This window comes from Papaver somniferum, chromosome 11 (genome assembly GCF_003573695.1).
Source record: "Papaver somniferum cultivar HN1 chromosome 11, ASM357369v1, whole genome shotgun sequence".
NCBI classification, from domain to species: domain Eukaryota; kingdom Viridiplantae; phylum Streptophyta; class Magnoliopsida; order Ranunculales; family Papaveraceae; genus Papaver; species Papaver somniferum.
In genome coordinates, this window is record NC_039368.1 from 66,849,881 (window position 1) to 66,872,455 (window position 22,575).

Here is a 22,575-nt window from a genome sequence, read left to right on the forward strand (position 1 = left end):
TTTGCTGAAAATCCTTTTGTTTGGATTTATTCCTCTGAATCTCTCCATAACTCTACTAATATAAGAGAATAACACGGGAAACTGATCGTCTGTTAAGACTTCAACTGTGATAGATATGCTTGAGTTGAAATCATTTCTGAAGTCTTATTTCTACTTTCCATTTACATTTTTTAATATTTGCTTAAGCAAAATCATTGCTCTGTGTTCACTGCTTGACTGGTTGATTTAGCCTTAATCTCTCCATAACTCAAGCATACATCTTAAGCTTTGAGACTAGTGTTGGTGAATGAAGTTACTTTGATGCGCACTGCCTAAAAGTTCACTGATTCAATATTATGATTTGTAATGGCTTGCTTGTCCTTAAATTCTAGGTAACGTCTTAGTGATCTTAAATTTGTGCTGACTGTGGCTGTTTATTGGATAATTCCAGTTAGACCTCTGATGTGTTCAGATAGACGAGACTGGTACTCTTATGTGTTTTCTAGTACAGAATGGAAAATGTAATACCAATCAGTATGTTAAATTTACTTATTTTCTTCATTTGTAGGACACTTTTGCAGTACAACAATGGCTACTTGATGAATTCTCATTAAGTAAACCCAAATGCTTATATACAGTTCGATTGCTTCATGCAGATACCAATTGAACCGGTGTCTAGGTATATCTTCAGTGATTCATTCTTGCGCACAACTAATATGAATTTCTACTATGCATATTCCAAATTGCATTCTCTCAATTAGTACTTAAAACAGGTAAAAAAGAATTAATCGAAGTCATATGTTAATGAATTCTTAAATGTCTATGTAGGCCAGTAATCATATTGAATGTGTGTACCGAACAAGAACTCATTTCCAGAGATTTTCTGAATATGTTAATGCATTAAATGTCTATGTAGGCCAGTTCTTCGTAAAGTTGATTGTATTGAATGTGTGTGTATTGCTAAGTGATCCTGGATGCAGTACTCAAATTCTATTTACATTTCAAGATTACTCTTGAATTTTCAACTTGTTGGACCAATAAAATTTTGACGAGTGGAGCTGCTACCACTACTGTAAGAGGTGGAATACGAAGAGGATGTAGATCTAGGACTAACGCAAGGCGCAGCCTTGTTTGTGAATAGAAGAAACGGGGAGACACTAGCCGGAATGCGTTACTTATTACTGTCAGAAGGCGGAGGAGGTGGACTAGTGATGAGGGGTAGTGGTACATTTGCTTCAACAGGGCAGTAGTCTAGTGTAGTACCATTCTTTTACTGGGAGCACTTGAGCTGATGTTACTCTGCAGTGCGCATTGTTTTGTTTTGCTGCAAATCTCAAATATTATCCCTTTCACATTGTTAATTCAATATACAAGAAGAAGTTGCTTCATTATAATCCCTTTGTTGACATTTCTTTGTAGAATATATTATGGATATCATTTTTTTTTTTTTTTTGCAATACATCTGCCCATTACATTAAAGTTAAAGCTTATCTCTAAAGCAACATTTTTGTTCCACTTCATTTAATTGTGACAAGTCAAATCTTGAATAAAACCAAATCTGCACAAGCTAAAGAAAAGACCATTGCATTTCCATAAATTTCTTTTGAGCTGTTGTACAGAAGAGCAACTGACAAACAAATTAACCAGACCATAATATCCTCCCCACCACCAAGTTGTAGTACCCACTTACTCAGCCAACAAGGTTATATAACATGATACACTTGTTCCACGAGTACATGCTAGAGCCAAGGAGAAGAAATGTTTATCTCCAACAGAGCATGTTAATTATAATTGACAAGTAAAGATGAAAAATTTATCCCACACAGGATCCTCAAATATCAAACGGAGAACATCTGTCATTTGTTGTTGCACAACCGCTTACTCCATTGGGTTGGGTGCTTGTAATCCAGTTATCGCTAGAGACACAATTTGAGCACTTCTTCTCCTGGGCGTTGATAAAGTACGAACCTCATGTGTCTTAGGCCTCCTATTCTCACTACTCCGGTCATAATAATATTTCCTGGTGCGTTTACCCTTCAGCTCTGCAACTGCTAGTGGATAGACTTTGCGCCTTGACTTATTTCGCCATTCCTTGGTGCTGGGAATTTCATTTATCCAACCATCATATGAAGCAAGGCAGTTAAAACAACTGAAGTTGACTACTAATAACATAACCATATCTGACTAATGCGACTCGGAATATACATACATAAGTGAACTACTACTATGTGTATCTGCTTATTTGGTTACATGACTACATATTCATACTTCATAGATATCTCTAAAATATAATCACTGTCGATAAAGCATTCTTGATGAATTGACATAGCCAGACACCAAAGTACATGAAAAGCACCAACAGAGTTGTTTGAGTAGAAGCAAACAGGAGTGCCTGATTAGTCTAATACATTACATAGATTATCAATAGAAGCCAGATCCTCACAGATTAAAAAATAAGCTAGCTGCTCTCCTTTACTACTTGTGACCCCTAAACTCAATTTCTGAGGTATCCCGCTAACTAAGTTTCTAGATTCAACGATGGTGATCAGAAACAAACAAACAAACATCCTTCTAATTGGTCAGTTTCACAATTAATGCAAATCAATAACACACATCAGTAACTTCATCACTTAACCCAAAAGCAAAAAAATCATTGATTATAACATACCAAACAGGGAAACAAAAAATGTCGATTTGTCTTATTGCTTGGATTAACAGTAATGCTTTATCGTGAACATTTCAACCTTTGAGGCTTCCAACATTCTTTCCCTTAATGAGTTTTTTGCTTACTTCACAATTGATATTCTCATTATTTTGAGATCCAAAAACTTTATCAACTAATGTGAAAAAGAAAAACAAGATTCTTAGGTTAAGTTATCGTATATCGGATTTTTTTTCCGAAAAGTCCGGTAACTGAGAAAAAAACTTAAAACCATAGCTTTTTGTCTTTTTGAGTTTAAAATGTTCAGTGAAAAGTACAAACAAACAAAAGCACGTCTAGTAAATGCAAAAGAAAGTACACAAAAGCAAAGAAAGTACACAACATCGTAACTGAATTATACAAAGGAGGATATTTGATCTTTTGAACTCCAATGCAAAACCTCAAAACCTTCTTATACTACTACCAAAAGCAAAAAACCCTAACACAATCATCATGAACCCAAACACAACATCCTGTAACCATAAAACCTTAACTTAATCATACCAAAAAGATGAGAAATGATTCTTACTGAGTGACTATCTATTTCTGGATGTTTTTTTTTTCTGCAAATAAGACCAATACCAAAAAGAACACCACTCCGGTCTATCTCTCTAAATATCAAACATTAATACACTACACATGCAACCAAAACTCAGTAAGCAAAGACTATTAATAGAGACTTTTCATGGAACAGGACCCATATCCATCTCTAGTAGTAATGACCAATGTGTGTTATGATTGCAGAGACTAAATATACTAAGAAGCAAATTAAAGAAACCCAAACTGAACATAAAGTGAAAATTTCTTTAGAGACTCAAAACCAAAGAGAGACCAAGAATATCCCAACCCCCTAAAATATAATCCTGTTAAACTGCCCACCCCCCCACTTCAGAAATGTTTTATTCTAACTCACTGTATTTTACAATTTCATTATCCCAGCATGATTTGATAACTGCAAGTAATTCATACAAGCAACATTTAGATTGAAATCTAGACATAGATTATCCCATTAAGGTCCTTTAAAGAGTCCTGACCTTTTTCACAGGACCCTAATACTTAAATACAAATAAAAAAGTGATTTTTAATTTTTTATTCAAAATATAAAATATTTTTAATAAAATCCTAGGGTCCAGTGAAGAGTCCCGACACTTTCTTCAGAACCCTGGCACTGAAAACCAGACAAAAAACCACTTGTTTTAATTTTTGAATGTTGGAAATAATAATAAACAACTAAGGGTCCTCTACTGTTAGGGGCATAAATGTCATGTAGTGGCATTTTTGGTAGGTTGAAGATAGGGATGGCACCTTTGGAATCCGGTTTCCGAGAGTGACATTTTCACCAATTGAGCCCATGAAAATAGATAGCAGAAGGGGAGTTATATTAATTGAGGAGCAGCAAAATTGATCCCAAAACTTGGAATCCTGACAACATGGAAATAGATCACCATTGATGAATAATTATCTCCATATTTCATATTTTTTATTTTGCACATGGTCGGAAATGATAATTTCTAACTAATGAATAAAAATATAAACTAGCATAGTGACTACGGGATGCATATTTCCGATATTGGATCCATTCACACCTCATAAGGTAAGATTAAACTATTGCTCAAGTTGTCAACATTGTTCATATTTTGTAGTCCTACAATAAATTCATAATTCACAAACAAATACACGATTCATAAACAAATGTATGATCCATACATTTCGACACTATCCAGAGTTGTTACACAACTAGGATTGATCACAAACTTTCGTCAATAATATTTAGAGATGTTAAACAATAACTCTCGCATGACTACCACCGATCCAAAATTGGCTCTGAATAGAGAAAATATTTCAAAAAATATTCCTTGTGTGGTCTTAGACATACTTGTGCGAATTTACGAGCAAGCTAAACCGGTTTTAGCGAGGGCACAAGAATAACAAGGACCTAACTTCATAGGAATTGGAACCTCATCTCATGGCAGTGAGAACCAAACAATCTTTGCTTTGATTAGAGAAAATATTTTAAAAAATATTTCTCTCATGATTTTGGTCAATACTTGCACAAATTTGCGAGCAATCTAAACCGGTATTAGCGCAGGCTCAAAAATAGTAAGGACCTAGTTCCATGGGCAATGTAGCCCCATCTCACAGAAATGAGAACAAACTAGATTCGCTTTGATTAGAAGAGTTGTTCAAAAACATTCCTTGCATGATCTTAGATAATTCTTGCGCAAATTTACGAGCAAGCTAAACAGGTATTATCGTAGGCTCAAAAATAGAAAGAATCTCGTTCCAGGGTAGTGGAACCTTATCTCAGATAAGTGAGATCAAGTTAGTTATCAAAGATAGCAAGGACCCAGTTCCAAAGCATTGGAACCCCATGCATCTCATGGAAGTAAGATCAAGATAGTTACAATGATAACAAGACGTAGTTCCATAGCATATAGCTAGTGGAATCCCATCTCAAGGAAATGAGTACTCGTCATACAAGTCAAAATAAAAAATTGTTTCTTGGGGAAGCTTTGTTGAAAGAGCTGGAGCGAAAGAGGAAAAAAAATCAAATAAAACGGGAAGAAGCCTTGACGGAATTTTATAAAAATGCATAAAAAAATTTTGTTGGAGCTGGAGCGAAAATGAAAGAAAATATTCAAAAAAATATATATTCCTGGAGCGCGAAAGGAGAGAAAAATCAAATTGATTCGTGAAGAGTCTTTGACAAAGTCACAAAGAAACAGTAAAAACCACTTACATGAAGAGGCATACTTGGAGCTGAAGTCAAAGAGAAAAATAAAAACAAAACAATTGTTTGTGTGAATAAATATTGCTAAAGCTGAAGGGAGAGAGCATGAGATGAAGAAAGAAAAAAAATCGCAAAAGGCACATACCACATCTCGACGTCGACATAATATTTAGAGTGTATGCATATATCATTACACGAATATAAGCATGAGGATCCATACTTCACTGAAACAACATGACAGCTTTTTCCAAACAGTGAAACTATAACGCTAATATAATACGAGCAAAAATCCTTATATCATGCAGGCATCTACGACCTCACCTCATAAGTGGACACTGAGGTCTTTCTCTTGACGCATGTTTTGCACCAGTACAACCACAAACTGATATCTCATAAACAAGACCGGTACCAATTATTGATTCAAAAGGAAGATATATTATTCAATAGACATGTTATAGAAGTCGGCGCAATAGCCTTGCCATAATGAAAGCGAAAATCCTTGTAATAATACAAGAAAAAAGCCTAGTTACAGTAGCAAGCACATATATAGCTTGCAAGCCTCGTTCATATTCAACTGCAGAAAACTCGTCCGACAATACCAAGCGCAATCTTGTTCGTAAGCAGACTTCCATGTCATTTAAACAATTCGCTTAGGGGCGTCTGAGTAAGATGCTGGAGTAGTTGACCAAGGGACTCTTCTTAAACCATCAACAAGCTGGGGATTAAGATGGGCGATGTTTGTACCATGTAATTGCTACACTGAAAATGGGTCTAAAAACTTGTAAGCCCAACAGATCTTGCCCAATTAAGGAAAAATAAATAATTGGGCCCTGGACTAAATTTTAAGTCCACGAAGTATTAGAAACCATATGATATTATTTCCAGAAAAGTGACCAGATTCATTATATACCTATAAAAAGGTGGCTATAAAACCAGGTATATATTCAAACCTGAAGGTTGGAGTTAATCTATGTATATATTTAGTCCAACTAATTAATTAATCTGGTTACCTTAAAAAGAGGGTATGAATGTAGATTAATTATTGGACTAAATACATTGACACTAATTATAAATAAGGATGAACCTGGAGAACATTTGATCCATATACATAGTCAAAATGTAACCAGATTAATATTAGCTCTACAACCTATGAGTAAAGATGAAAATCTAACTCAAAAGGTACACATTCATCATTATTCTCTCCCCATAAAAACGTGCAGTAAACTCTTACCCATTGAGACATAGGCGTGTCCTTGTGGTTCCCCCACTTTCATTTATCAACAATTCTTGGAGAGCTAAAATAATAGGAGAGCTGATACATCAAATAGCGGAAATCACAACTTCCATCAAGAACACATCTCGATGAAATTGTAGAATCATCCAACGGCTGAAATCTCAAGAAGTGTTGCAGGAATATATTTGCTACAACACTAGGTTATGACCCGTGTTCCTTCTTTTCTTTCCATTAGCTAAGCTAACTTTCTGGTAGTACTTAATAAATGTAAAAGGAACTCGAATGGCTTAACAAAGATATATACAATATACACACTTGTCAACCTTTACTACTGTTTATCTCACGCAACCAATCTTGAGACGCCAATGTATTATTGTCAGATTCATCAGCCAAGGAAGCCAGAGATTTATCTCATCATTAAGTTTTGCGCATATTTTTGCTAAGAGCATCTCCAATGCAAGAAGCAAAGATATAAAATTGCATGATACATAAGATTTAAGACCTTTTCCACCAAGTTTTCATCTTCAATGCAAGAGTGAAGGTCATAAAAAATGATGACATGCCTAAGTGGGGGTAAAGAAGAAAGTCTAGATTAGACTTTTCTTCATGACCTTGGGTCTTAAGTCCATCATCTCATCTTTTTGTCTCTAAATTTAAATAAAAAGTATTGGATAAGACCTTGGGGATTAGAAATGAACTTTAGATAAAAAGTTTTATCTTCATCATATTTTGTCATTTAGCAATGACTCACAAGTAAAAAGATGTAAATAAAACTTCTATATAAGATGACCTTGACCCCTCCCGTCACTGATTTTCCTTTATAATCTCTTTATTTACACATTGATTCTGTTTGACCCGTGGTTTTATACAACATAAAAACTGCTCCTACACATAAGTGATGAACCAACTTTCAAGGGAAAAACATGGGATCCTATTTATAAGCTTTAGTGTAAGTAGGCATTTTTCATGTGGTCTAAAACCACGGTTCAAAAAGAATTTATGTAGAGGTACCCTATTCTGAGTCCCTTCTCTGCTCATATTTGCTCCTTTGGAGTAGATCTGAGCAGACCAAACTTATTCCAATATTTCTATTACTTGCATTCTCTTCTAATCTCCTTTTAGTCATGATCTTATTTTTCTTTTGAAGTTGTAACCAACACTAATTTAGAGTTTTTTTTTGTTTTAGACCTGGTTTTTGCTTCAAGGATTTGTTCTGGATTTTTTGTTGTTGTTTGCTTTCTCATGGTGGTGGTGCTAAAGATCGGGAATATGGTTCTTTATAAAAGAAATTCATTTTCAGATTTAACACTAACACCATCTATATACAACAACAACAGCGAACTCATCAACACTAGCAGAAACTCCCATAGCAACAACCAAGGTAAACTAGATCAACAGCTTCTCCAAAGACACCAAAAACTACATATTCTCCAAACACCGATTCAGACACTTTTTCATACTGACTCAGACGATTTCCGACCGATTCAGACCGATATAGTTAACCATTGTTACCTTAGTTTGATTAGTTACTCCAATAACTTGATTGTTGAAAACCCTGAGAAATTGATGGATAACTTGCTGATCCTAAGGCTACTGTGTCATACAGTTTTGTTAATTGTTTGGTTTTGTTACTAAAAAATCCAAATATAACCATTTAACCTAGTTTTATTTATTTGTTCTTGGCACCAAAACACGGTTTTACTGGTTGATTTGGTCGCTTTGGTCGTAATAGTAGTCTCTACTGGACTGTATGTGTTTGCGTTGTTTGTATGGAAAAATGTAAACGTTAATGGATGTAACAGTGATGTAAAACCCTATGGTCATGTAACAAACCGGTTTTGACTCGGTCATCTCACGTACGAGGCTTGCCTCTTTTTCCTATTTAAAAAAAAAAATAAAAAAAATTTGCCATTATAAATAACAATGGGACCAAAAAAAAAAGTTATTTATATGTATTGTGTAATACCATACCATGTGTGTTTTTCCATCAAAAACTAATTGAATGAAAAACAAAGAGAAAATGGGTGAAATGGACAGAAAACTGATAAATCTGGTAGTGTTGGACGAGTAAGATTTGCGCTGGGTGGTATGGACAGGAAAAAATTAAATAAGAGTTTGTCTGTCGTACCCCTGAATGATATCCCTTTTTCCTATTATACCGTCTCGAAAATATCGATCATCTCTTATCTTTCTTCACTAGCAAAAAATATGCTCCATCCTTATCCATTCTTCACTAATAGAAAATCTAAAAGTACTTTCTCTTCTTCCACCTCAAATTCTTCTTCGTCACCACCATCACCACTACCACCACCATAACCCATCAAATTCTCTCTTCCATCTATATTAACCACCACCATCACCATAGTAACCAAAAACTCTCATCAGGTTCATCTATATTAATGACCATTACTATGACTTTAATCAAAAGTTTCTATTACCACCACAACCAAAATCCTAGTCAATTCTCTATCAATTAATTTTAGGTTTTCTTTGTAATTAATTTTATAATTATGAAATTGGATTCATCTTCATATGAAATTAATTCTCTCTAACCCGTTTAAAGTATGATGAAACTTGAATCATCCATCCAAGTTTACAAATTTTTCATATGTATGCTGTGAAATTGGTTTCATAAGAAATTATTATCTCTAGCCCATCTAAACTATGATGAAACTGGAATCATCAAATATACAAAATTGTCATATGTATGCTGTGAAATTGGTTTTCTCTCTAACCCAATCAAACTAGGATGAAAATGGATTCATTCAGGTTTATAGTTAGAATGAATTTATATGCAGTGTGCTATACAAGGTTAATTAGTTGTTTGGTTTCATCATAGTATAAAATAAGATGAAACCATTTTCATCCAGGTTTAATCTGAAGTTTCAGCAGGTTTCAACTAGGATGAAACTGGTTTCATCTAGTTTTAATATGGGGTATACATTTTTGATTGTTTTCGATTCATCTAAGCATCAATGCTTTTGAAGCTCTAATACTAATAATCGCGTACATGGTTACTCCTCCATCAATGCTTTTGAAGCTCTAATAATTATATGTATGTACTTTTTCAAACTTTTCGCATCTAATGCATGCTTGATTATAAGTTATGTAATCATTCATTACCATATTTTTCTTATATATATCTAATACAATGAAAAAAAACATGTTAGTTGAAACTGGTTTCATCCTGTTTTGATTGAGGTGAAATTGGTTTTTCATCCTGGTTTAAAATATGATGGTAATTGGTTTCATCCTATTTAAGATTCAGTTAAAATTGGTTTTATCTAGCTTTAAGATAGGATGAAATAGGTTTGATCATACTCCAGAATTGGATAAATCAGAATGAAATTTGATTTAGGAAGCAACAGAAAAGCCAAGAAAAGTATGGAATTAATTTTAGATTGCAACCTTGATAAATTTGAATGAACTTTTAGATTCCTGAAGTAAAGAAGGATGAAACCAATTTCATATAGTTTAGACTATGAGATTCTTGTATTTTCCTCTAAACAAACAGGATGAAACCGATTTCATCTAGTTTTAGACTTTAATGTACCTGTATTTTTTGTTAGAATATGCAGGATGAAACCAGTTTCGTCTAGTCTTAGACTGTGATATATCTGTATTTACATAGAAATACGTAAGATGAAACCAATTTCATATAGTTGTAGACCGTGATATACCTTTATTTGCGTCTGAATATGCACAATAAAACTAGGTACAACCTGCAAATGAACCAAATGCACCGCGGAGGGTTGGTGATATACCTTATTGACTTGACATGTTTATCAATGGAGGGTTGATGTGTGTTGATTGATAATCTTCATGAATTCTTGATCAAAGTAGTGCGGGGTGGAAAATAGCCAACTCATTGTATAGAGAAACCAAAAAAACCAACATCTAGGGTTCATGAAGTTGATTCAATACATGCGTCATGCATATAGTACAGTGGCTAGCTAGCCAAGCTATGTAGCCAGGGGCCAAGTGCTACGAATAGTACCAGGCAATACTACACCTACTGCTTAGACAAGCACAACACACATATATATTAATATTTAATTCATGTTTGTCAATTATTATTTAATTATTTGGTAATGTGCAGGAGCTAGAATTCCTGGGACAGCATGGATAAATTACTCAGTATGGTTGTATTTGAAAGAGAACTTGAGTTGCGTATTTATTATTCATAAGTAGTAGATTAGTAGTATTTTTTAAGAGCATTTTTGGCTAAAATGTATAACTTATTTACATTTTTTTGGGCAGATTATCCAAAATGGTTAATAGAAAGAAGGCTATTATTGGGGCGTCACATTCTATTAGAGGGGCGTCACCTAATAGGTCAAAAACGGGTTATCCATAAGTAATATCAAAAACCCCTTATCTAAAATAATTTTGTAATGACTAAACAACTCTTATTTAATTAATTGCAATTTAATTTAATTAGATAAAAATTAAATTAATGAATTTTGTTGTATACTTGGTGAATTCTAGGACAAAGTTTTTGTGGGAAGAAAAACTGGCGGTAAAATAAACTTCTACGGTTGGAAATAATCCAAACCTGGACGTAAAATCACTTCTATGGTTGGAAATAATCCAAACTTGGACGTAAAATCACTTCTACGGTTGGAATTAAAAGAAAACTAGACATAAAATCAGATTCTACGGTTGGAATTAAAAAGAACCTGGACGTAAAATGAGCTTCTACGGTTGGAACTAATTCAAACCTGGACGTAAAACTACATGCAAATAAAATTCTATGGTTGGAATTAATCCAAACCTGGACGTAAACTCACTTCTACGGTTGGAAATAATTCAAACCTGGACGTAAAATCACTTCTACGGTTGGAATTAAAAGAAAACTGGACGTAAAATCGGATTTTACGGTTGGAATTAAAAGTAACCTGAACGTAAAATGAGCTTCTACGGTTGGAACTAATCCAAACCTGGACGTAAAACTTCATGCGAATAAAATTCTATGGTTGAAATTAATCCAAACCTGGACGTAAAATCACTTCTACGGTTTTTAAGTTTTTGTTTTAGTTAAAGGGTAATCTAAACATTTTGTATATGTGTTAGGATATCCCATAACCATTTTTTTGGACATTAAGAATCCAAATGAAACCCCTCTATTGGAATGTGACGCCCCAATAATAACCTTCAATAAAAAAGTATTTTTTATTCCCGTCTATTTAAATAATATCAAATTTTATAGGTAATTCTCAACCAGAAACTAATTAACCAATTTTGTGAAAAAGAAAAACAAATACTTAAAGCCAAAGAGCAAAAAAGCTCGAACGGTTTACATTGAAATTGGGAAAGATGATTAAAAATTGTACTGCTAAAGTACTAATATTATTTTGTACGAAAGAACATAAAAGAGATAGCTCAGAATTATGAAGCAAAGAATAACCTATATCACTTAAACCGCAAAGAAAGACATATATCATCTTCTGTAGGAAGAGACTAAGAATTCAATAAAACAAGTCATCAGACATTTAGAAAACCCTAATTATTCAATAAAGAATGTCTCTTTTCAAAGGAATTCCAATGTACAGTGAACAATTAGCTCCATGCACTCTTCATCAATAATGTGTTTTCATATCTATATAAACGGACTCATAGCTTCCTTTCATTTTCATCTCATCATATCTCTCTCGTTATTCATCTTACAGATTGAGCATAAACGTTATACGAACATACCAACAGAACTTCAGTTCAGCGCAAAATGGATAGAGGACTCTCCATTCCGTTTCGAGTTTACGAGGAATTTCAGCCGTTGTCCTCTCTTATACACGAAGACAGCTGTGATACCCTCTCCCTAACTCTTCCTGGTATGTCCTTCTCTCTTTCTAGTCTCCGTCATTATCAAATTAATCTATTTAAGTTGCAAAATTTTAAATTTTGGTTTTGGTTTGAAATGCATGCAGGGTATAGGAAGGAACAAATAAAGGTACAAATTGATAGTTTTGGAACATTGAAAATCACCGGAGAAAGACCTCTAGGAGTTGGTAACAAATGGAGTCAATTTCGAAAGGATTTTCGAACCCCTGCAAATTGTAAAACCGGTGAAATACGAGCAAAATTTGAGAATGAAGTCCTTAATATTATCATGCCAAAAACAACAACTGGTCAACCTCCTAAACCTGCAGTAAATGTTACGTCTACTTCTCGTCCATCTGATCAAGTAGCACCTCCAACATCAGCTAATCCTACCCCGAAAACTACTACCACAACACCAACTCATGATCACAAACCGACTTCTACTGAATCACCGAAATTTCCACCCCCACCCCCACCACCACCAATGGTAGCTCCACCGAGCCAGAAGCTAGCTACTGAGGCAAGAGTTTCACCAAACAAACCGGTGGCTCCACCAAGTCGGAAACCAGCTAATGAGGCAAAAAAATTTCCCATGAAACCAGTAGCTCCACCAAATCAGAAACCGGTCCCCGAGCCAATTTTACCGACACCAAAACCTCAAGTGCCGGCTCAGATGCCAGCTGGAACAAATGCAGAAGCTTTATTACCAAGAAAAAACCCAGCTCATGACTATGAAGACAGGATGACAACGAAAACTGAGCATCGTCATCATCACCATAATCCAGAGGAGAAGAAAAATTGGACTAGTAGTAGTAGTGCTAGTGGCAGCAGTAGTAGTAATAATACTAGTAGTGATGATGATTCTGATGATGAGCATAAGCATGGGCATGAGCATGAGCATCATGAACATGTTGGGAAGGGCAAGAAAGAAGACGAGATAGAGAATTACGTTCACGGCGGCGACGGTGCTGTTGTTGGAAAACTAAAGAAGAAGAAGGATGAATTAATACAGAAGATGAGTGATTATCGCCGACAAAGTGGTGGCGCTACTGGAGGAGGAATGAACATGACATCAATAATGGAAAATTATAAAAATAAGTTGGAAGGATTTATGACGGAAATGAAGAAGAAGAAGAACTCATCGACCAATGATGGTGAGATAAATAGATCAGATTTGGTTGTCAACATGGCAGTGGCAAGTCTTGTTGTGGTAGCACTTGGGGTTTATGTTACATGGAGTTTCAAGTCAATCCACTTGGAATAAACAAATTGACTTGACCAAAAGAAGTCAATGCTATATATAAATGTACTATCAATAATTGTGCAAAATAAATAAATTTACTCTTCATTTGATGAGCAAATGAATTTGAAGTTGAACCAATAATGTTTGTGGATTTGTATATTCTTATGAAACCTTGGAAATGAGAACATAATTTAATGGAAAAACTCCTTGGTTATTGTAAATGTTGGAAATGAAGTTAGACCAACAAGAAAAAGGCACTAGGAATTCAAACAGAGTAGCACTATATATATGGTGCCTAGCAGAACTTCTTTTCAGTATGAGAAATTTTCTTTGGCATGAAAAAACTAGCTTCTTGTATCTTACAAAAGAAGAACAAATCAAGTAAAAATATGGATTTCACTAAGAGTACCTTTCGGGTTTACGAGATTGTTCAACCATCCGAAACGTTAGTACAGAAAGAAAAATATGACCAGATCAAGCTTGAACTTCCTGGTTTGTCTCCTCTCTTCTTTTCTAGTAGTTTTTACTTGGTCTGTATCTGTATTTTAAGTTCAAAAATTAAACCCGTAACTCAAATTCATAATTCATCTTTGATTTTTTTTTTTTTTTCTGCTTAATTTAATTTTTGTGAACAGGGTTCAAGAAGGAAGATATAAGGGTCAAGTTTAGCAATAACACTACCTTGGAAGTCAGTGGTGAAAGACTAGTGGGAAACAAGAAGTGGAGTAGTTTCAGAAAGGATTACTTGACACCTGAAAACTGCCTGACGGATGAAATACGAGCAAGTTTCGATAATGGATTTCTGCATATCACAATGCCGAAGAAAACTGTGAGTAGTAATGCTACTGGTGCTGAAATTCTTGATAATGATTCCGGTGAAGAAGAGAAGAAGAATTTTTTTACTACTGATACTAATACTCCTGAAGTGATTGCTGATAATATCAGTGAAGTTGAAAAGAACAAAGCAAGTTCTAGCAATTCCACAATCACTAATGAAACAGAGAAAGATGCAGAACATTTACAAAATGAAGGGGGAGATTATGTTGATGGCGTCAAAGAGATGAAGCAAGACGAGATTGAAGATGCAATGAGTCAGAATGATTTTGCTGAGGAATATGCTATTGAGAGTAAGAGACCCGAAGCGGATGATATGACTGAATATGCAGTAAGTCAATATGAGCTGGTTCTGAACATGTGTGCGGCTGGTTTTGTCATTCTGATGCTTGTGTCTTGTGCAACATGAAGCAAAATTCATATGCAGCTTAGTTGGATTATTATGGAAAAGTTGCAAATTTTTTGGGCGGGTTTAGTTTTTTTGGATTTACATTTTGAGCTCTATGTTAATATACCTTGCTAGTAATTATCTTATTTTTAATGGTGAAATTTGCCTTTTGAACTTCCTTTTGTCTCTTCTTTACTGCTATGAAAGTAAGTAATTAAAACTGAACTAAAAATTTTACTTCAACACCAATGATGAATCTTGATACAAATAATGAAACAAAAAGAAATTAGCACAAAGTAATGCTAAAACAAATCTCGAGCTTGCGTTCATGCTAGAAGCACCGATCGTCAAATCAGATAAAATGGAGTAGATTAAACTTTAAGAACCATAACAATTGCGAGAATTGTTGCAGCGGAGATTTGAAACCAAGTGCTCGCAACTCCATGTCCGGAACTTACTGCGGATGGTGCTGTTGCTGGCCCTGATAGTTCTGGCAATACAGTGATGAAAAGTTTTTGTCCTCCAACTTCACAATGTTGTCCAACACCACAAATGTACCGTTTTCTTCCTGGTGTACTAAGGGTAATCACATCCATTCCAGTAGTTAAAGCTTCACTTACCGGTGGCTTGATGCATTCCTTGAAGCCGGTACCGTTAACTTTAAGCACGCTATGAGCTCCGGGAGGGTACATAAACACTGCAATTAATAGTGGATATATCAAACTAAATGTTAACCGAACTCATGAAAAGTTGAATGCTAATTGAATGACCTAAACAATGTTTATGAAAGTTGTATTTTAAATAAAATTAACTTTGATTGAATGGTTAATTACCGAGCTCATCTCCAACGTGAAACTCTTTGTTGCTGGCCCAAGCTTGATAATCAAATTTGATTGTCCACCCGCTATCGTCTCCGACGATATATCTGGTTGCAGAAGAGGAGGTAACAGGGAAATATACCATAAGTACTATGAGCGCAAGGCCTATGAAATATTGATTGGAAGAAGCCATTTGAGGAATTATCTTGAGAAAACATTCACTTAAAAATAGAAATTTCAACAGTGAGTTCTGAAACTTGATTGCCTTAAACTTAGAAATTTGGAATGTTGATCTATGAGGCTTAAGCTGGGAATTTATAGTAAAACAAATTAAGCTGCACTTGGATATAATAATCAAGAACAGTGGCTAAGGAGCATTAAGGAGTTACCAATGGCAGTACAAGAAATTAGAAACATTTTTTAGAAAAAGGCCGACTCAAGAATCTTACATCCGTTTGACACACTGCCGGATTTTCTTAGTCGGCAAAGATTTAGTTTAAAGGCCGGCAAACCTATAGGGAGAAATCAGTCTTGTGGTGCCAACACGCATGGGAGACTTCAAAGTTCATTTTAGCTGATACAACAAAGAGATAAAGACAAAAGTGAGGTGGCACTTGCAAGTTCTTAAACTTGATCTTTTGAACCTAAAACTGCAGCTCTCAATGGAGGAAGATATGCATCACATTCCACTTCGACTCATCATCCAAAGTTGTATGATGGTAGCTGTTAGCTGTTTCCGGCTCATAACTTGGCAATATAGCATTGAATCTCAGACAAACTAAGAGGACTTCCTTCTTCTTTGTGACCAATTACACAAGAAGAAAGGAAAGCCTTTTCCGTAGCCGAGTCAATGTCTTCTTTGCAACTATATGAAGCTTTTCTGAATGTAAAGAATTGATGCATCCATAAAAAGATTCAAGTGTTGAATTATCTAAGTACTGTTCTGTATAACATATGCTACTCTAAATGTTAGTATTACTATATTCTTTAGCAAAAGATCATGATCTGTTTTCTTTTTAACTTAGTTGAATCCAAGCTTGTGGTCTAAAATTGATTCAGAAAGAGCAATCGACCATAGAAAAGACATGATGTTGACTCTAGACTATCTAAGTAGTTACTTGTTGGCTCGGAATATCCAAGCTCACAGCAGCCCATTGGTCATCGCTAATGGGCATCACGGTAACACCCTCCGGAAACACCATGTCTGGCTTTCGTGGGTACACCCTAACTCTGTTGCACAGTAATGAACTCCTCATCTCAGTGGGGAACATTGCGGTCATATTTGATGCAGCTGTGGATAGATCCGCAAACTGGGAAACCATGGTGCGTAATGATGGCTCATTATCATCCACAGAGGAAAGTGATGATTGCTCAATATCATCAGGTGAAAGTGATGATGACGCATAATCACCGGTTGAGGAAAGAGATGAAGGTAATGGATCATGCAGACGTGCATATATCTCGTCAGATTCCTTGCTCCTCATAGTTGAAGTAATACCTGGTTTAAAGGAAGAAGCAACTGAGGGATGACTGCGGAATTGTCCCTCATCTACGACTGGCTTGGACAAATTAGCATCCACATAGCTACCTGTCTTGCATTCCATGAAGATATTGTAAAAGCAATCCAACACTGTCTAATAGTACTCTTGTAAATACATCTACGGCTAATTTGACATAAGGGTCATCCTGAGAGGGATATAATACTAATCAGAAGTAAAAGCAAAAGTATTCACTATGTATGCCTAGAGTGGTTAAACGGCCTAATGTTTTGCCAAAATCAGCCTTAAACTGGGGTCCAAGTTAGGCCACAGCATAAATCATTCAAAAAAACGCAAAGATATTCCATAGACTGCTTCGAGTTTTGGTGATAATTAATCACATAAAGGCATGTGTGCCACACATGTTAACTACCATCCAGTTATATATTGTAGTGTGTAGCAACAACTATTCATCAACTAAAGTTTAAATCACACAGAATACTCTGATATCGGCTTTATTCGATTTAGCACACCCATGCAGACACTCATAAATTAGCATAAACCAAAACTGGAGCTTGGTGTAGAAAGAGGTTACCTTTCTGAGCTTTTTTATGTTCCTCAGATGATGTAGAAAGAGGACCTTCTGATTTGACATTCAGTTGCAACTCCATATTCAAGGACGGGATCGAGTTAGAAGAATTGCATCGAACAACATCCTTCGCTTGAGAGCTCATACTTCCATTGGATTTATCTGCCAAGAGAAAGCATCTTATCTTTTCAACTTGCTAACCAAAAAGTAAATCAATTGATTATAAAAGTAGCATTATGGAATCTTTAACATAAACTTATTCACAGGAGATAAGGACTAGGCTCTGCCGCTCTGGTACATTTAAATAAACGTGGAAAGCCTCTGTCCTTTTACCGATTAAGGTGTCTTTTTTTTTTCATCAATCCGATTAAGGTGTCCATTAAAACTAAAATGAGAAAATTTAACACTCAGCTGGATGCCATTTCATTTGAAAATAGCATTTCACTTTTGATGACATGAAGATACAACTTTTCTGTTTTAGGCAGGACTAAAGCAAGTAAAACAGTGTTACCCACGAGAACACCACAAAGAAAAGAAAAAAAAATGCATCACACGAACTTTGGCAACAAGACATTGAAAACTGGGGAAACAACATTTAGAAAACAAAACTTCAGGCCTCGGAAAAGTGAAATTAGGGGAATATTGGAAAAACGAAATTACTCACACTCCTTAAGATGAGAATACGCAACTTTTGCCGCATTCATCTCTGCCTGTTTCTTTGTTCTGGCTGCTATACCTTCAAAAACATCAGCACCTACTTCCACGGTCGACTGGAATGTTGGTAGATGAGGTGAGCCACAAGATTTTGTCTTATAAGTTGGCAAGGGAAGACCTTCTTTCCGAAGGAATTCCTGTAAAAAGTTCTTGTAGAAACCTGACTCCTCCTGATACATCGGATAACAAATATCAAAGCCCATAATCATGAGGATTTACGAAGAACCATGTAAGCAGCAAGTTCAATTGCAATAGTGGAATCAGATTCCTTGCCTCTAGAATACTGTTACCATCACGCATCAACGATGTCAAAGCAACTCTTGAAGCGGCATGCTCTGCTTCCTTTAGTGTGCGAAAAAACTCAGGTCTCTCAAAGGTTTGTCCATCAACTGCAACAATAGCTTTAAAGTGTGTGTTATGAGGAGGACCCTCACGTACACAAGAATAAATGGGCAAACTGAGGTTTCTCTTCTGAGCGTAAATTTGCAGCTGGCTCTTGTGCAAATATTGCAAGTCTGTTGGGAAATCAGAAAACACGATTATTAGATAGGACACCCGAACATTCACCAAACATTCAGACACCAGGAACGAAAACTAATACAAACAGAACAGACAAAAAAGGAAAAAAAAAAAGGTGAGTCCTAGAGAACGAGAGAAACTGGTACTCTAGATTTAAAAATGAGAGATCCCCTTATTCTGATGACACACCTTTTATTTGTCGATTTAAAGTTAATAATTTCAAGACAAAATCCCTTATTGTTAGAAGCATCTAAGTTTTAAGCAAGAGGGTGTAGAGCCATGAACTTTTTTTTCCATATGAGTTACTTGGAATGAATTATGTAAAAATCACTAAGCAATGAAATGTTATCAATATTTATTTCACAATTTTCTAAGAGTTCAAGAAATATCTCAAACAAAGTATAAAGTCAAAGTTGGGGGAACAAGAAATCTTAATTACAGAGGGAAAGACCACCGAGCACGACTAGGTCAAACAGTTCTGAACTCAGTGGTGCTAGAAGAATGAGGATAGGCGAATGAATGAAGCTAACCTCACACCAGCTCCTTATAGCCGACAAGATCTTAATTCTTAAACATCAAACTATATATTTATAAGTGAATCTCTTGCTACAACATTTGTTTGGAAAAATAGCAACTAGCCTATGGAACATGGCATCTGTTAAAAAGTAAGGATATTTACTCTTTAAAAGCCCCTAAAAGGAACAATCAAAAGACTAACATCTTTAAGATGCATGGGGGTGAAACACTACACACAACCAGAACATCACATAAACAGTACCAAGCTACCAGTACTAAAAGACAGAAGTTAAAAAATCTTATATTGTTTATAGTAATTAGCATTGACACCCATAATTTGTTGATTATTCACAAGGTTGACAAAGAAGCAATCCAGAACATTTACAATCAAACAAGAACCAAACGAATGAATTTATACATAACATTGTCTCCACTAAATTCTTCTTACCATCTTTGATGCCGGAGACTTCTCCACCTTTAACAGAATTGCTTTTAAGTTCATGATTAGGTTGTGACTGTGCCCTTGAAGAACCTGAAAAAACAATCAGAAGCAAAAGATTAAAAAAAAAAAATCTTATACATCACATGCATTCATCTGAACTTAAAAATTCCTCACTAATTTTCATACCTGCAACACATCCATCTTTCACAGACTTCCTTTGTTCTTGATTTTGTTGTGGCAGTACTACAACCCCTAGAAGCATTAGGATTGACCCCATTGCTTGTAGTTGAAGAAGCTGCAGCAAAACATTCGAAAAATGGTTATTTCCCCCCAAGAATCATCGACATGCTCAACATAATCCGATGTCAAATTTGAGAGACATTGTGCAACATAATAGGCGGAAATGTAGAAAAAACCTAAAATTAAATTTTGTTTTAAAATAATCAACCAAGAATTTTGTACTAATAATTTTCACCTCTTTTAAACAAACTTAATTTTCAGAACAAAAAATAAGTTTTTAGAAATGTAGCAACGAAAGAAATTAGAGTTTTTTAGGGTTTAAGAAAGGTACCAGGTGAGGAAGACAACGGAGAAGGAGGAGAATCTCTGAGTATGATTTTAGGGCGATAAAGAGGATCGGAAGAAGCAAAATGATGATAAGCAAGTTTAGCAGCTTCATTTTGAGCTTCTTTGGAAGATTTACAAAAATCAGGTGTATCAAAAGATACGCCATTGATTAATACAGAAGCTTTGAATCTAGGATTATGATCAGGTCCATCTCTTGTTGATGTATAGTTAGGTAAACCCCATAATTTGTGATGACAAAGTTCTTGAAACCTTGACTTATACATTGTTTTCTCTCCTCTGTGAATCTCTCTTTGTATTTCTCTCTAGTGTTTATAATTCACCAACTCAAGAGAAACTAGTAAATTTGAGTGCGGAGAGAAAAAGAGAAGAAGAGAGTGAGAATTTCCGTTTTTGTAGTGAGAGAGAGAGAATATGTGCATGAAAGTAATGTGGAGGAATACTTGAAGAGTCTGGTTAAAGTTAAAAAGAAAGTTACAACCGTATGTGACATGACAACCGCATGTGTGTAGATAAATGTGGAGTTATTCAAGATTTTACAGACTAGGTAGATGAACACATTGAGATATGTGCAACTCATTGGATTGTTTGGTGGTCTTTGGTGTATGTACCATGACCATGGCAACCTATTTGGTGTAACAATAAATTGTGTCCAGGCCTTAGTTAATAAGCCTGGCTAATTTGGGGTCTATGGTGATTATTTGGGGTGACTAAAAAATAAAAAGGGTCATTTAGAAGTAATTATTAGAAATCTTTTATCCAATTATGTTAGTTAATGACTAATTTGTTCTTGGTTATTTAGCGTTAATTTAGTTGATTAGTAGTAAAAAATCGTGTCAGATGTGAAATTAATTTGTGTTAATGAATAATCAAAACATGAAAAAGTTTAAATTTTTAGAATATTTTTTTAAGAACACCAACCAAAAATCGGTTTATGTTGACATTATTAGTATCAACCGATTGTAACTTCAAAAACATACAATTTTTTTTTGAAATTTTCTTTTACCCAGAATCTGTTTATACAGACACGTAAATAAACCGATTATCCAGAATCGGTTTATATGGACATAAACATAAACCGATTCTGGTAATTTTTTTCTTTTTGATCGGGAAATTATGTGTTGTTAAACATCAAATACAACTAACATTTATTCTACTCCATACATATACTCGAGTTAAGGTACGATTTCATACTCATTTTCGAATTGTTTGAGAAGTCATACTCGTTTTCGATTCGAGTATAAAATTATACTTATTTTCAAATTGGGTGCAAAATTATACGCATTTTCAATTCGGGTATAACACTATTTTCACTTGTACTCGAACTAAAACCGAGTATGATTTCATACTCATTTTGCGATCGAGTATTACTAGAAGAAAAAAATTGGTTAACCAAAATCGGTTTATGTGGTCTTTCACCTAATCTGATTCTAGCAACAAAAACATACAAAAGACTTGATATTTCACATAATCGGTTTATATGTGAGGCACATAAAGACCGATTCTTGATTTCTCTACAAATCCAAACTTGGACGCAGAATCGGTTATGTGTGCATTAGCATAAACCGACATAAACCGATTGTGGTTGATGTTCATCATATCAACCCAGAATCGGTTTATTTATGTGTATACCAAAAACCGATTCCCGGTAACATCAACTACAATCGGTTTATTCTAGTGCACACATAAACCGATTGTGGGTTGATTTTTCAGAAAATTAGATGAAGAAATTTCAGAGATTCTTGGTTAAATCGTTGTTGAGTTTCTCTAAAGGAACGGATTAAAGGGAGTTAACTCAATCACTCGAATTTGTTTGTCGCCGAAGTTTTTTTTAAAAACCAAAAAATTGAGAATTGAATTGTTGTTTGTGATTAGGTTTTAGTTTTTTATTTTGATGAATTTGGTTTTAATTTTTGATTGAAGATTGTTAATAGAAATGATTTAGATTTTAGAATTTGTTTTAGGAATTATTAAGAATATATAAGGG

The 22,575-nt window shown here is 35.0% G+C and overlaps 4 protein-coding genes across 4 annotated transcripts; 2 read left to right on the forward strand and 2 right to left on the reverse strand.

Annotated features, from left to right (window-relative positions):
- Nucleotides 1-12,269: 12,269 nt before the first annotated feature.
- Nucleotides 12,270-13,900, forward strand: LOC113323642 (inactive protein RESTRICTED TEV MOVEMENT 2-like). The gene is made up of 2 exons (XM_026571975.1): nt 12,270-12,473; nt 12,570-13,900. The coding sequence occupies exons 1-2, from the start codon at nt 12,368-12,370 to the stop codon at nt 13,724-13,726; spliced, it is 1,263 nt and encodes a 420-aa protein (XP_026427760.1). The 5' UTR covers nt 12,270-12,367; the 3' UTR covers nt 13,727-13,900.
- A 194-nt stretch (nt 13,901-14,094) lies between these two features.
- LOC113324498 (protein RESTRICTED TEV MOVEMENT 2-like) lies at nt 14,095-14,948 on the forward strand. The gene is made up of 2 exons (XM_026572819.1): nt 14,095-14,197; nt 14,341-14,948. Exons 1-2 carry the CDS (start codon nt 14,095-14,097, stop codon nt 14,946-14,948), a joined length of 711 nt encoding a protein of 236 aa, XP_026428604.1.
- Nucleotides 14,949-15,262: 314 nt separating this feature from the next.
- Nucleotides 15,263-15,890, reverse strand: LOC113324499 (mavicyanin-like). Its single transcript, XM_026572820.1, has 2 exons — nt 15,761-15,890; nt 15,263-15,624 (listed from the first exon to the last, which is right to left on the reverse strand). The coding sequence occupies exons 1-2, from the start codon at nt 15,888-15,890 to the stop codon at nt 15,299-15,301; spliced, it is 456 nt and encodes a 151-aa protein (XP_026428605.1). The 3' UTR covers nt 15,263-15,298.
- Nucleotides 15,891-16,626: 736 nt separating this feature from the next.
- On the reverse strand, nt 16,627-20,855 carry LOC113323185 (double-stranded RNA-binding protein 1-like). Its single transcript, XM_026571460.1, has 7 exons — nt 20,575-20,855; nt 20,190-20,298; nt 20,010-20,093; nt 18,800-19,041; nt 18,477-18,696; nt 17,819-17,974; nt 16,627-17,333 (listed from the first exon to the last, which is right to left on the reverse strand). The coding sequence occupies exons 1-7, from the start codon at nt 20,734-20,736 to the stop codon at nt 16,852-16,854; spliced, it is 1,455 nt and encodes a 484-aa protein (XP_026427245.1). The 5' UTR covers nt 20,737-20,855; the 3' UTR covers nt 16,627-16,851.
- Nucleotides 20,856-22,575: the final 1,720 nt, after the last annotated feature.

Bases quoted from the DNA above. Each gene is read 5' to 3' on its own strand.
- LOC113324498 (XM_026572819.1), top strand. From the start codon at position 14,095: ATGGATTTCACTAAGAGTACCTTTCGGGTTTACGAGATTGTTCAACCA. The intron at 14,198-14,340 runs GTTTGTCTCCTC...TTTTGTGAACAG, and splicing joins GATCAAGCTTGAACTTCCTG to GGTTCAAGAAGGAAGATATA.
- LOC113323642 (XM_026571975.1), top strand. From the start codon at position 12,368: ATGGATAGAGGACTCTCCATTCCGTTTCGAGTTTACGAGGAATTTCAG. The intron at 12,474-12,569 runs GTATGTCCTTCT...AAATGCATGCAG, and splicing joins CCTCTCCCTAACTCTTCCTG to GGTATAGGAAGGAACAAATA.
- LOC113324499 (XM_026572820.1), bottom strand. From the start codon at position 15,890: ATGGTATATTTCCCTGTTACCTCCTCTTCTGCAACCAGATATATCGTC. The intron at 15,625-15,760 runs GTAATTAACCAT...TATTAATTGCAG, and splicing joins TCACGTTGGAGATGAGCTCG to TGTTTATGTACCCTCCCGGA.
- LOC113323185 (XM_026571460.1), bottom strand. From the start codon at position 20,736: ATGGCGTATCTTTTGATACACCTGATTTTTGTAAATCTTCCAAAGAAG. The intron at 20,299-20,574 runs GTACCTTTCTTA...GTTTTGCTGCAG, and splicing joins TCCGTTGTCTTCCTCACCTG to CTTCTTCAACTACAAGCAAT. The intron at 19,042-20,009 runs GTAAGAAGAATT...ATTTCCCAACAG, and splicing joins AGTCTCCGGCATCAAAGATG to ACTTGCAATATTTGCACAAG.